The sequence below is a fragment of the Engystomops pustulosus genome, chromosome 4 (assembly GCF_040894005.1).
Source record: "Engystomops pustulosus chromosome 4, aEngPut4.maternal, whole genome shotgun sequence".
In the NCBI taxonomy this organism is placed as follows: Eukaryota; Metazoa; Chordata; class Amphibia; order Anura; family Leptodactylidae; genus Engystomops; species Engystomops pustulosus.
Window position 1 is genome coordinate 25,777,777 of NC_092414.1, and position 13,874 is coordinate 25,791,650.

The 13,874-nt window shown below is 42.3% G+C and overlaps 1 protein-coding gene across 1 annotated transcript in view; it reads left to right on the forward strand.

Moving 5' to 3' along the window:
- Positions 1 to 12,656, forward strand: part of CCDC69 (coiled-coil domain containing 69) — a 29,394-nt gene extending 16,738 nt beyond the window's left edge. The window contains exons 7-9 of the mRNA XM_072145554.1: positions 5,801 to 5,920; positions 8,241 to 8,338; positions 10,119 to 12,656. Of these exons, the coding sequence (XP_072001655.1) occupies positions 5,801 to 5,920; positions 8,241 to 8,338; positions 10,119 to 10,293 (393 nt within the window). The 3' untranslated portion in view covers positions 10,294 to 12,656. The remainder of the gene's footprint in view (positions 1 to 5,800; positions 5,921 to 8,240; positions 8,339 to 10,118) is intronic.
- Positions 12,657 to 13,874: the final 1,218 nt, after the last annotated feature.

Genomic DNA, 13,874 nt, shown 5'->3' on the forward strand with positions numbered 1-13,874 from the left:
TGTCTTTTGTAGAATTCCCTCTTGTATGTGAAATCTTACCCATTAACAGTCAGGCAAATATGTGAAATGAGGTGAAAAGAGTCCTGAGATGAGTCAAGTTTAGTGGTCGAAAGGTGAATTCAAAAGCTCCTAGTATCAAGAAACCTGCTTTTTGTGACTTATTAATCTTTTCAGCACACATCAGGCTTATGACTTTGTGAGCTACAGAACCAGACAGATAAATACATATTTGTGAGCTGCAGATAAAGATCCAGTTCCGGCCCATTTTGTAACTGTCTGTATGTCCCAGTTCTGTAGCACACAGAACCGTAGGCTTAATGTATAAGATGAGATTCTTATTTTTAATATGACCGAAACATCTGGTTTCTAAGTACTATAGAACTAAAGACGGACTTCTGAAGCGACACATCCCTGCAACCTCTAAACTTGACTCCTCTCCTTTGAAAATGAGGTAAGAAGAGTCATATTTGCCTGTCTGATGAATTCTAGAAAGGACATTTCATACGCTACCTGGGAGGACTAGTAGTTTAGTAGGGTAATATGTGGTGTCAGGTTCCCTTTAAAGAGAAACAGCACAAAGCAGTGACTTAAAGGGACACTGTTACCAGATTTTACCCCATTACTCTACCAGCCCCATCAAGTAGCAAATATATTTCCTTTCTATACTTCAGTTACGTTTACATATCCACTCCAAAGTCATATGCAAATGAATTGAGATGAGTCACTTTTAGGGTCTTGAGGGGGAGGTGTCAATTTTGACTCCCCTAGCTTTAGTTCTGTAGTACCTAGAAACATAGTTCTAGTGCCATTCTAAAGATAAGCATTTCATCTTTTTGATTGCACCTAGTTTCTGGTTCTGTAAGCTACAGAACTGGAGATAAACAGCTAAAATCCAATTCCCGCCTTTGTATTTACCTGAATCTCACATTCCCTACAGTTTCTTTACCTGTCAGTGTGTCCAGTTCTTCATTGATTTAATCAATTGATCCTGACATTTCCATACTTGCTGTATTACGGGTTACGTGCATAGATTAATCCCTGTATTTGGCAGCTCTCAGTTCCTCAGGTGACTAATCGGGATGTGTGCTGTGTGTGTTCCCTCGCAGCGCGTTACTCATTGTTGCCGGCTCTGTAGTTATTTTCGGGCACAGTGCGGTAATCCTGTTCCTTTGATAATCTGTCCGCACTTAGGTGTGTGTTGCATTCCAGGCCTCTCTCTGGTCGTGCGCAGGGAGGCTTAAAGGGACGGTTTGTATTTCCTGAGCCAAAGACCTGGAGAAGTTCAAAAGTTTAAAATTGAAGAGTTTTACATTTTTTCTATTATTGTGCTTTTTGTGCCTTATGTAAGGTCCCTTTGTTTTAGTGTTTTTGTTTTAGACGCTGGAATCTGCTTAGTGTCAGTAAGAGGCCTATAGATTCCCGTGTGAAAGAATGGACTCCGAGTTCAAGAAGAGCTTTAGCTGCGTATGCAATTGTTAAAGGGAACCTGTCAGATATTTTTCCATTCCATATGGAGAGCATAGTCTTCTTTGCGGACAGAAATTGTGTTCTCTAACAAATGTTGCAACGTCCCTGATAGACCGTCCATGGTGCAGAGGGCGGGACTTTAAAAGGACGCAGGGAATTTTTGCTCATTTCTCGCTCTCCACCTTCAAAAATCCAGAACTTTTTCCTTTTTCCGTGTGCGGGCTTATTTTGTGCGTAACAAATTTTACTTTCCTGTCACATTATTTATTATTCCTTCCTATTCCGTCACTTTATTTAAATTCCAAATGTGGAAAAATTGGGGAAAAAAATGTGTTTGCGTCACGTTCTTGTGGGCTCAGTTTTTACGACTTTCACTCTGCGCTCCAAATCGCACCTCTGCTTTATTCTTTTTGGTTTGGTGCGATCGCGGTGATACCAAATTTATACAGGTTTTATTGCATTTTCAAAAGTTATACGATTGTGTGCGAAAATGAAAAAATTCGCCATCTTCTGACGCTAATAACTTTTTCATACTTTGGTGCACGGAGCTGGGGGAGGTGTCATTTTTTGCTAAATGAGCCGACGGTAGCAAAAACGTTGCTACCGTTTTTGAGAACTGTGCGACATTTTGGTCACTTTTTATTCCATTTTTTTATGTGAAGTAAAATGGTGTAAAAGTTGCGTTTTGGACATTTGGGCGCCATTTCCCGTCTCGGAGGTCACCGCTGGCAATAACCATTTTTATATTTTGTTAGATCGGGCATTTTGGGACGCGGCGATACCTATTTTGTCTGTGATTTTTACTTTTTTATTATGTTTTATATCAGTTCTAAGGAAAGGGGATTTGAATGTTTTAGGTTTGTTTCTTTTTTTTTTTAAATTATTTTTCAAACTTTTTTTTTTTTTTTTTCTACTATATTTTTTTAGACCCTCTAGGGTACATTAACCCTAGATGGTCTAAACGTTCCTACTATATACTGCAATACTACTGTATTGCAGTATATGGCATGTTTTCACAGTATAAATTACAATGAGCCACTGGCTCATTGTAACGAAACTGCAGAAACTAGACAGCCTCGGGTCCGACAAAGACCAGAGGCTGTCATGGCAACCAATCGCCGCCCACGATTACGTTTGGGGGAGTGACAATTGGATCCAAGATGGCGGCGCCCACGCGCCGTCGTCTTTTAAATGCCGGCAGCATCAAAAGAGTTACTAGCCGTGATTGGTGCAAGCACCGACTGCGGTTATTAGAGGGCTCAGCTTGTCAGCCCTCTTCATACACCCCCTGCACCTCTGCGCAGTACAGCTACGGCGCGGAGCGTCAAGGGGTTCCCTGCAAAACCAGATCATGTAATAAGGATGTATGTACAAGGTAAAGTTTGCCCTTTTACTCTATAACTATGCAGGGAGCTGCCTCTAGTGGTGTATGCAGGCCATAAAAATTTTCAATTTTACTCTGACTGCGTAGAGCAGAGCTGTGGAGTCAGTAAGCCAAACTTCTGACTCAAACTTCTCAGTTTCCCTAACTCCGAGTCCAACGCCACCAAAATCGATTGTACAGCCCTTTTTTCCTGGACGCTCTAGCACTTCTAACAGGACAGACAGAGCCTTTTCCCTCTGACCTGTACCAGAGAAGCTTCACTGCTGAGCATGTACACATTCATATCAACTGAAACCCTGGAACAGGGATACACAAACCGTAGCTGATGGGCCACATGTGGTCCTGTCAAGCCCAGAGTTGCATCCCACACCCTGCTAACAGTAACAGTCCAATGAGCGCTTCCATAACTAATGGAAATATTCATTGGTGTAGGAGGCCGGGTGGTGGTGAGTGCAGCTGAGGAATCCTCAGCGCCCCTGGGAACTCTCTAGTATTATCCGTTAAATGCTCTGGGGGGTCTCCAGTATTATCCGTTAAATGCTCTGGGGGGGTCTCTAGTATTATCCGTTAAATGCTCTGGGGGGGTCTCTAGTATTATCCGTTAAATGCTCTGGGGGGTCTCTAGTATTATCCGTTAAATGCTCTGGGGGGGGGGGGGGTCTCTAGTATTATCCGTTAAATGCTCTGGGGGTCTCCAGTATGATCCGTTAAATGCTCTGGGGGGTCTCTAGTATTATCCGTTGCCTGCTCTGGGGGGTCTCTAGTATTATCCGTTGCATGCTCTGGGGGTCTCCAGTATGATCCGTTAAATGCTCTGGGGGGTCTCTAGTATTGTTCTTTAAATGCTCTGGGGGGGTCTCTAGTATTATCCGTTGCCTGCTCTGGGGGGTCTCTAGTATTATCCGTTGCATGCTCTGGGGGGTCTTCAGTATTATGCGTTGCCTGCTCTGGGGGGTCTCTAGTATTATTCGTTGCCTGCTCTGGGGGGTCTCTAGTATTATCCATTGCCTGCTCTGAGGGGTCTCTAGTATTATCCGTTGCCTGCTCTGGGGGGTCTCTAGTATTATTCGTTGCCTGCTCTGGGGGGTCTCTAGTATTATTCGTTGCCTGCTCTGGGGGGTCTCTAGTATTATCCATTGCCTGCTCTGGGGGGTCTCTAGTATTATTCGTTGCCTGCTCTGGGGGGTCTCTAGTATTATTCGTTGCCTGCTCTGGGGGGTCTCTAGTTTTATCCGTTAAATGCTCTGGGGGGTCTCTAGTATTATCCGTTAAAAGCTCTGGGGGGGGGGGTCTCTAGTATTATCCGTTAAATGCTCTGGGGGTCTCCAGTATGATCCGTTAAATGCTCTGGGGGGTCTCTAGTATTGTTCTTTAAATGCTCTGGGGGGGTCTCTAGTATTATCCATTGCCTGCTCTGGGGGGGTCTCTAGTATTATCCGTTGCCTGCTCTGGGGGGTCTCTAGTATTATCCGTTGCCTGCTCTGGGGGGTCTTCAGTATTATTCGTTGCCTGCTCTGGGGGGTCTCTAGTATTATCCATTGCCTGCTCTGAGGGGTCTCTAGTATTATCCGTTGCCTGCTCTGGGGGGTCTCTAGTATTATTCGTTGCCTGCTCTGGGGGGTCTCTAGTATTATCCATTGCCTGCTCTGGGGGGTCTCTAGTATTATTCGTTGCCTGCTCTGGGGGGTCTCTAGTATTATCCGTTAAATGCTCTGGGGGGGTCTCTAGTATTATCCGTTAAATGCTCTGGGGGGGTCTCTAGTATTATCCGTTAAAAGCTCTGGGGGGGGGGTCTCTAGTATTATCCGTTAAATGCTCTGGGGGTCTCCAGTATGATCCGTTAAATGCTCTGGGGGGTCTCTAGTATTGTTCTTTAAATGCTCTGGGGGGGTCTCTAGTATTATCCATTGCCTGCTCTGGGGGGGGGGGGTCTCTAGTATTATCCGTTGCCTGCTCTGGGGGGTCTCTAGTATTATCCGTTACCTGCTCTGGGGGGTCTTCAGTATTATCCGTTGCCTGCTCTGGGGGGTCTTCAGTATTATGCGTTGCCTGCTCTGGGGGGTCTCTAGTATTATCCGTTGCCTGCTCTGGGGGGTCTCTAGTATTATCCGTTGCCTGCTCTGGGGGGTCTCTAGTATTATTCGTTGCCTGCTCTGGGAGGGTCTCTAGTATTATCCGTTGCCTGCTCTGGGGGTTTCCAATATTATTATTGTCTATTCTAGGTTCTCTATAATATTAACATTGTCTGCTCTGGGGTCTCCAGTATGAAATTATGTGCTCTGGGGTGTCCACTGTTATCGTCTGCTCTGTTTGCAGTATTTGGTTGCTGAATAGGTATTTATTGCTGTTCTCTCATATTTTCTGGAGTAGAAATTTGCTCTGTACTGTGGTTATTGGAGAATCTAGGCTGCTGCTTACTGGTGCGGCCTCCTTAAAGTTGAGAAGTATGACCGTGTACACCTTGGACCAATAAATCTTATTCTCTCCTGGTTTAAATCCTTATATCGGGAATAGAACAGACATTTAAAGGAAGTTTTTATTATTTATTATAAATTTGTGGAGCCGGTCCATTTATTACGACTCCATAGCCCTGGTGCAGGGGGTGCAGAGTCAGCGTTTTGTATCATTATATAAAGATTTAAAGAGAATGATTGTTCTGAAAATGACAAGATGATAAAACCTGATCATGCACCTTATGGACCCCATTTACAGTGCAGGTCAGTGACCGATGTCTCCATCTATGTCATGTACAGGGCGGCTCTCGGAGGTGGAGCAGGCAGCTAGACGTCTGCCAGCTCTCCGTTTGCAGTACAGTTATACAAGAATCGGCTTGTCATTAAAACTCCAGCTCATTGCGCTATTTATAATACACATATCCATATCCTAGTCCTTGAGGCCAATGCTATTTCTTTGTTCTCTAATGAGATCACCTTTTTGGTATTTACAAAGGATTATGGGAGCCCCGGTGAGTTCTGGGAACAAGAGCTGCACAGTTTATACTTTGTGGTGGAGATGAAGAACAGCCTGATGAAGGACAAAGACAAGAAGCTACTGAACCAGCAGGGCATGGTGAGTTGTATCATCACAGGTCCTAAGAAACATTCATCGGATGGAGAATTGTGGATGATCAGAACCCAGTGTAAATGGAGCAGTACTATGCATGTATGACCATAAGTCCAGTTCTCTCTGTATCATAGGAGGGAATGGATTGGTGGTCTACATCAGGCACACTGGGGTCTAGGGACCAAGGACAACAACATACCCCCCTAGAAAATGTATGGTTTTTGGGGTAGGACATTGGTCTTTTGGTTTATTCTTAATTCAGGAAGGAATTTTTTCCCCTAATATTGTCCAAATTGAGTTTTTTTAATATCCTCTGGATCAACGCTAGAGGAGTAAAGGCTGGACTTAAAGGGAAGCTGTCATCAGCTCTTACCCCACTAAACTACTTACACCCTCAGGTAATGTATGAAGTGTTCTTTCCAGAATTCCCTCTTTAATTCGAAATCTCACCCGTTTTCTTGCCATCCAAGGACATGCGCAAATAAACTGAAAAGAGTCACTTTTATCGTGAAATGTGTCACTTTCAGAGACTGGAGGGGAAATATCAGATGGCACTATCTTGGGTTATATAGTACCTCTGACCATGTTTTTCATATCTTATTAAAGATAAAAAAAATCTCATCTTTCAAATTGCATCAGGCATGTGGTTCTGTGATCTACAGAACCAGAGATAGAGGCAGTTGAAGAGTAGCCAGGAATTGGTTCTTTATCCACAGCTATGAATTCCTAACATCTAGTCTTGTGTAACTTAGGTTTTGTAGCTCAGAGAAGCACAATCCTGGTGAAAGATTAGATCTTTATATTTTACTATAATACCAAAAGCATGTTGGCTCTAGGTACTATTGAGCACATGACCGGGTGATCTGAGGTGACTCTAAACTTGACTCTTTTCAGCTCATTTGCATAGGACATTTTTGTGGGTTAATAGGAAAAATGTAACATGAAAGGGGGAATTCTAGCAAGGACATTCCATAACCTAAATGAGGGGGGTGGTAGTTTTATTGGGGTAAAAGCTGCTGACAGATTTCCTTTAACCCTTTCACTGCCATGCGTTTCTGGAAATTTTGTCGCGTTAATGGCCAGAGCAATTTTTACAATTACAATATTAAAGAGTTTATAGACATGGGCAATTTTGATTCAAAGTGTAAAATTCTATATAAAATGCATAAAAATTGACAAACGGAAAATATATAGCTTCACATCTGTAGATGTGTAGATTTCACAGATGCTTCGTAGTCAGATGTTCACATGAATAAATCATCATAATATCCCTAAAACTGAAATAACCAAAAATCTGCTTTTCTGCTACAAATGTTAAGAACCTGCCAAATAGAGCAATAAAACAGATCAAAAACTAAAGGCACCCCTAAAGCCTATATATTTTATAAAGGCAGACAACCTGGCCATTTTTTTTTATTTATTTTTTTTTTTTGTTTAACCATTGACAGTCTGTACCACCATCATGCAACTTTGCGACAAACACAAATTATTAAAAAGAAAATGCACCGAAAACATATATTTTTACATAAAACTCACATCAAAGCGGAGGTTTATGCACAAAAGGGGATTTAAAATTAATAATACAAAAACAGCAGATTTTATGTTTACCACAACAAGAATGTACACTCCTAAGAATGCTAAAATATAAACTATGCAATATTTTGGTGTGCTGTGTTTAAAAAATATATAACACACAAAGTAAAAAGTTCCCATTCTGTCAAAATCAGTTTTTTGACAAAAAATGTATACAAAAATAACTTTTTTATTCATACACCCTACCGCCTTCATACAACTTTGCAGCAAACTGTAATAATATACATAAATGACGTGCAAATTCTGAATTTCCACTAAACTATGTTCAAATCCAGAATACTACTATAAAGAAAACTTTTTATTTTCCTAAAAACGATAAGATGTGTGATCCTAGGTGCCACGGAACAGGAGTTATAGCCCTCTGAATTGAGGTCCTACAGATGCCACCCTGTGAGGACATATAAGATACATCCTTGGAAGGAAAGCGATGCATCCTTGGCTGGGTCTATATTCAGCCTTATATGATATTATACATAAGTTGTGATCTTATGAGTACTATAATAGTTCAGAGTCATTTTCAGGTGGGGATCTTGTGTATAGGGGATAAGTATTTATATAATGGGTTTGATCGGACCTCCCACTACTGGATCAGAGGATCCTCTAATGTCTCCAGGCTCTGGTAGAGTAATGTGTTTTGGTCACTATAGATGGAGGATGTGGACCATGAGTATTGTCTTCTGCTAGGCCCAAGAACCACCATTTACCACTGGTTGTATGTCCTAATTCTTGGTAGATGGAGAAGATCCTTACACTGGAGGAGAAGGTGAAGATGCTGCAGCAGGAGAACGAAGTCCTTCAAGAACAGTCGCAGAAACACTCCGCCATCACTGTGTGAGCTCTGATCTCAACCTTATCCGTCATCTTGGTATTGTCCAGGCAGATTAGGCCTTAAAGGAAATCCACCATCAGGATTATGGATTATAAACCAAGTACACTTACATGCTTGTGTGAGCCCCCTTTGTCAGGATCCGCTCTTCTTTTAGCTTTTTATGCCTTTGTTTTTATGAAACCAGGCTTCATAATGAGCCTGTTGGGCTCCATGCTTCATAGAAGTTTATGGAGCCTGGAGCCCCTCAGGCTCATTTGCATAGCCTTTAAAGCATATTTTCTTGAAAATCGAGGGCATAAGAAGTTTAAAAGAAGAGCAAATCCTGATGAAGCGGCACACACCATCATGTAAGTGTATTTGGTTTATAATCCATGATCCTGATGTAGATTTCCTTTAACACATCATCTACACTTCCAGGGCTCCAGTCAGTAGAAACCACACGGTGGTGGGATGCAGGTTTCCTTACACTGCTGATTTGGGGGAACTGGGGAGGAGCAGGAACAATGACTACATTATCTGTTGATCTTTCTCTTTGGGGGTATTTAAAAATGGAAAAATTTACTTTAAATAGGACTTTTCAGGACTTCTATGAAAGTCAACCCTTTGCAACGGGCTGCACGCGGTTCGGATAAAGTGAAAGGTGCACAATAAGGGGACATAGTCCTAATGGTCACTTCAGTTAATCAACTCTTGTTGTTAAGCTGCTTTTACTTACTCCCTTAATCTCCACCCTTTAAGGGGTGTTGCCTCATAGATCTGTGGCACAGCTGGGATTTTGTCTCTAGCCCTCACCATTCCCAAGCAATGGGTGATTTTGGTTTCATCACTCCGATGCTCATGAGGCTTTCTACTGTCCGGTGGGCGGTCCTGGGGAGATAGCCTGACGCCACCCACTTGACAATAAAAAGCCTAATTAGCCTATGAGTGCTATTGTCACTAATTACTCTAGAATGGTGGGGGCTAGATTAAAAAAAAAGTCCAACTATGCTGGAATTAAAGGGATACTGGATTTTAACTCATTAAACCACTAGGCTCCTCAGGTAGGGTATCGTATGTAGTTTCTAGAATTCCCTCTTTGATGTGCAATTTCACAGGTTTACCAATAATAATAATAATAATAATAATATATTAATAATATATTATTATTATCTCTAAAGGAAGGGAAAAAGGGCAGAGAAAAGTCATATTTTGCCTTAAATGAGTTTAAAGGCTGCAAATGGAGTGTCAATTGAGACCCCCCTATTTTGGCTTCAATAGCTAATGGAAATTTGACTGTCATATTAAAGATAAGAATTTCATCTTTTATAATTTCATCAGGCTTGTGGTTCTGTGAGATTCGAGCAGCTAAAGAAATAGGGGGGAAACTGGATCTTTACCTACAGCTCTCATTCCCAACGATGTATTTAACTGTCTGTATCTCCGGTTCTGTAGACCACAGAACCACAAGCCTGATGTGATCTGAAAGATGAGATTCTTATCTTTATCCTGACACCAAGAGCATACATCTAGGTACTATAGAACCCAAAATAGGGCTGTTGTCTAAATTGATTTGCAGCCCCTGTATGTGACACATCTCATTCAAATATGACTCTTCTCTGCTCGTTTTTCTATGACGTTGGAGGAGATTTTTTTTATAGGTAACTGTGAGATTTCACATGATAGAGGGAATTCTAGAAGGCATATATCATCCCCTATCTAAGGGGGCTGGTAATTTAATGGGGGTAAAATCTGATGACCATTTAAAGGGTTGCTCCATTCTTACATTACTCTGTTCTGTTGCAGGTGTCTGACTGAGGAGTTATTGGCCACCAAATCTGCGCTAGAGAAGGAAGTGCACCTCCGAGAGTTGCTGCAGCACGATAAGGAGCAGCACGTGTACCGGGCAGGCAGCGGCGATGCTTCCCCGCCATTCTCATTGTCCATCTCCTCACAGGACGTGGCCGTTTTGGTAACTTAGACCAAAGACCAGTGAAGATCATTGGACAAGTTGTTTTATATGGAGGAGCTGAAGTGTCCTGATCTCAGGATGATCTCCTCTCCTGGGTGGATTTTATTTATTGCTTTTATTTGTGAAGTTAATAAACCCAGTTGTTATCGGTGGCGTCCGTGGCCGATACTCCCTCCATCGCCATCATCATCCGTATTGTGACACTAATCCAGGACGCAACTCTCATAAAACGTATGGATTTCTATGTTTTTACCTGTTGTGACCACCTGATTGAAAATGGCTTATAACAAGTTATTTAAAGGGGAAGTTGAGTCATGATGTTGTTCTGATACATCCTGCTAAATCTCTGGGCAGTGCCAAGGGGGTACAGTCCCTGTATAGAGCACGGAAATCGATGGTGGGTACTGTGTGAATGGAGGACTGGAAGCCATTGTGATGGGTACCATATCATATTTTAATACATAGATTCACCAAGGATTTCCTTCTAGATTTAAATCTGGTCCGCACCCATGTACCCATTTACAACCCTGAATTAAAATATGTCATGATTGTATAAAAAAAATTGTGCCACAAAAGTTGAGTATATAGCAAATGCCATGGGGTGAGGACTATTGAAATATTCCATATACATCTGCTCCGTTACATAGTGCACATTATAGGAATTAAATGGCCATAAGGTCCAGCAAAAAAGCTGCCGAGCAGATTTTGATCTTAAGTTTAATTGTTACCCCTAATCACAGGATGGCTGATCAGTGGTGGTCTGACTACTGGGACGCCCATCGATCACAAGAACGGGGGTCTTGTTACAGTTAATTGATGAAGTGACAGGTTGAACGCCAATCTTGCCTCTCCATTCATTAGAATCTGTTCTAGAATCTCCAGCACTCTCATTCGCCATCTCTAGGGAGATACCTGAGCGCTGTGTTCAACAACTCCTGACACACCCATTGTATTGAATAGAGCGGCAGTACGCAAGTTCAACCTATTCCTTTATTTAGTTGGTAAGAACAGGATCCCTATTGTTAGCTGGACCCCTACCGATCAAATTGTTACCCTCTATCCCTATCACACAATGAAATTTAAGTCAGTCAGACGCCATAAGAGCACTTACAACACTTCAGAAGTAAACGCCTTCTATATATTTTATACAGGTCTGGCACTTCTAATTTGGTGAGATTTTTTTTTTTTTGCATTAAAATTGGCATTTTGGGATAGTTTATAGACTGTGATATATAGATCTAGATGATATATTTGTACATATACAGACCTTCTGACTGGTTTTATGCCCAAAGATTAATTGTGTGAAATATCCGCTTTTAATAGATATCCGTACGCATTTGTTTTAGGTGGATTGTCTCCAACAATTCTTCATTGTCTAATGTTTCTTTTATAATACTTAGATTTTCGATACCCAAGGCTACACAAGGTGAACACATGTATTGTAAGGCAGAGACTTTAAAGTTTAGACGTTATCCCCTATCCATAGGAAAGGGATAACATGTTGATCTTTGTGGGTCCAACTGCTGGGACCCCCACCGATCATGTGAACAGGATCATCAACTTTCCAGATAACAGGTAGAGCGACTAGATGAGCATGTCCACGAGATTGAGCGAGATTGCTGAGCACAGCGCTCCCATTAAGTAGAATGGAGCAATAGGGAGCAAACTCATCCTGCCACTCCACCTACTCTATATTCTCCGACTGCATGGACCCCTGCAGAGAGTGGGTGGAGCGGCAGGATGAGTATGTGCCCTATCGCTCTATTCTATAGCAGCGCTGTGCTCAGCCATCTTTGCCACGCACATAGTGAATAGACCAGGGGAGACATGCCCATCCAGTTGCCCTACCTGTTATTTGGAAAGCTAATGATCCTGTTCGCATGATCGGTGGGGGTCCCAGAAATCGGACCCCGACCAACCTTGTTATCCCTAAACTGTAGATGGGGGATCCACTTCTAAACGTGTGACAACCCCTATAATAAGGGAGGATTAACCAAACTTGTGAAGGAAAGTGGAGTTTTTGCGCACCTACACCTACGTATCCCACACTGCACCCCAAATATTTTTTTTCACATTGAAAAACTGAAGCACCCTGGGCAACCATTCCACTTCTCCTTTGCACTAGTCTGGATAGGTCTCCTCAATAAGCCCAAATAGACCTGTGTACATTTGTCTCCCCCTAGTGGCGGCCTTGTATTGCATCAGTGCTTTTAATGTGGCTACATCACGGAGAAAAGTGATAGCCGGATCTTTCATAAATTTGACCGGAGTGTGTGCACCGCTACAGCTATATGTATATGGGGCCAAAAACCAAACTGACTGTACAATGACATTTTGTAAAATGTGAAATAAAACTCAATTTGTGCAATGTGTAGACTTGTTACTACTAATCTGTACACTAGGGGGCAGCAGAAGACTACAGTTGTGTTCTGTAGCAGCAATTAAAGGGGCGGTCTAGTTAAGAAAAAAAAAAAGTTTGTTGGATGAGCTCATCTTCTTAAATAGTTTGGGGTAGTGCGGTGTATTTCAGGGCAAGTATAGCAATTGTCTTCAATTTGCTGTGTTTGACAACAGTAACAAGTTTACAAATCTCGGGATGAGTCCGGGACCAAACTGAACATGTATAGGAGGGGAGGGGAGAGGAGGGGTGAGCAGCCTCCTCTCCAGATCGGCCGGGCGAACAATCGTTGTGTGAAGATGAAGATGGACTCGGTGGAGGGAGGGCAGAACATGGATTGTGTGGGACAAGCTCTGCTCCTGTTACCAGCCAACAGTGCTAATTATTGAGAATCACAAAACATGTGCAGGAGCCCCCTCCCATTTTTTGAGAGTACAGCAGGCAGTAGGAAGGGGGAGACAGTGTAACAGCCCATGGAGTTAGAGCACAGTGCGGCTATGGTAAAGCCCCTCGGATCCATTAGCATAATGAACCAGAAGTGCTCTAGGGCATTACCAGAGCCCCTCTGTGCTGTAGTTTCACAGGCTGTTACACTGTACAGGAACACTTTTCCACTCCCCCTGTCTGCTGTAATCACAGACAGTGGAAATGGGAAGTGCTCCTGCATAATGTAACACCCTATAAAACTACAATATGAAGGGGTATTAGTAACACCACCCCAGAGCCCCCTGGCTCATTGGCATAATTTTAAAAGTTGATTTGAGAAGGATGGAGGCCATGGATAACACATATAAGAAGATTACCACAGTCACGGTGCCTGGATCTATGAGTAATGTCCCTGGTTTATCATGATGGATTGTGATGGTAGATCTCCTTGTATGGGGATCTCCTGTTTCAATGAATTTTATATTATGGGCTCAAACGGGTCTAAAAATACCAAATGCTAAAAAAGGATCTTACTATTCTAAAAAAATACTGAAATATTGATTCTCTCAGATCAGATTATCCCCAAAATACAAACCTTAAACCAGAATATCAGCACAATATACCCAATATATATCAGGTGATCTTTTTACTTAATCCATCAGATGTAAAATTTAGAATCCGAAATTCTGCCTGAATCTTCTGTATGTGTTGGCTCAGGCTACTGTAGGTGGCAGTGTTCTTGCAGCACTTAAAGTTATAAAGTAGC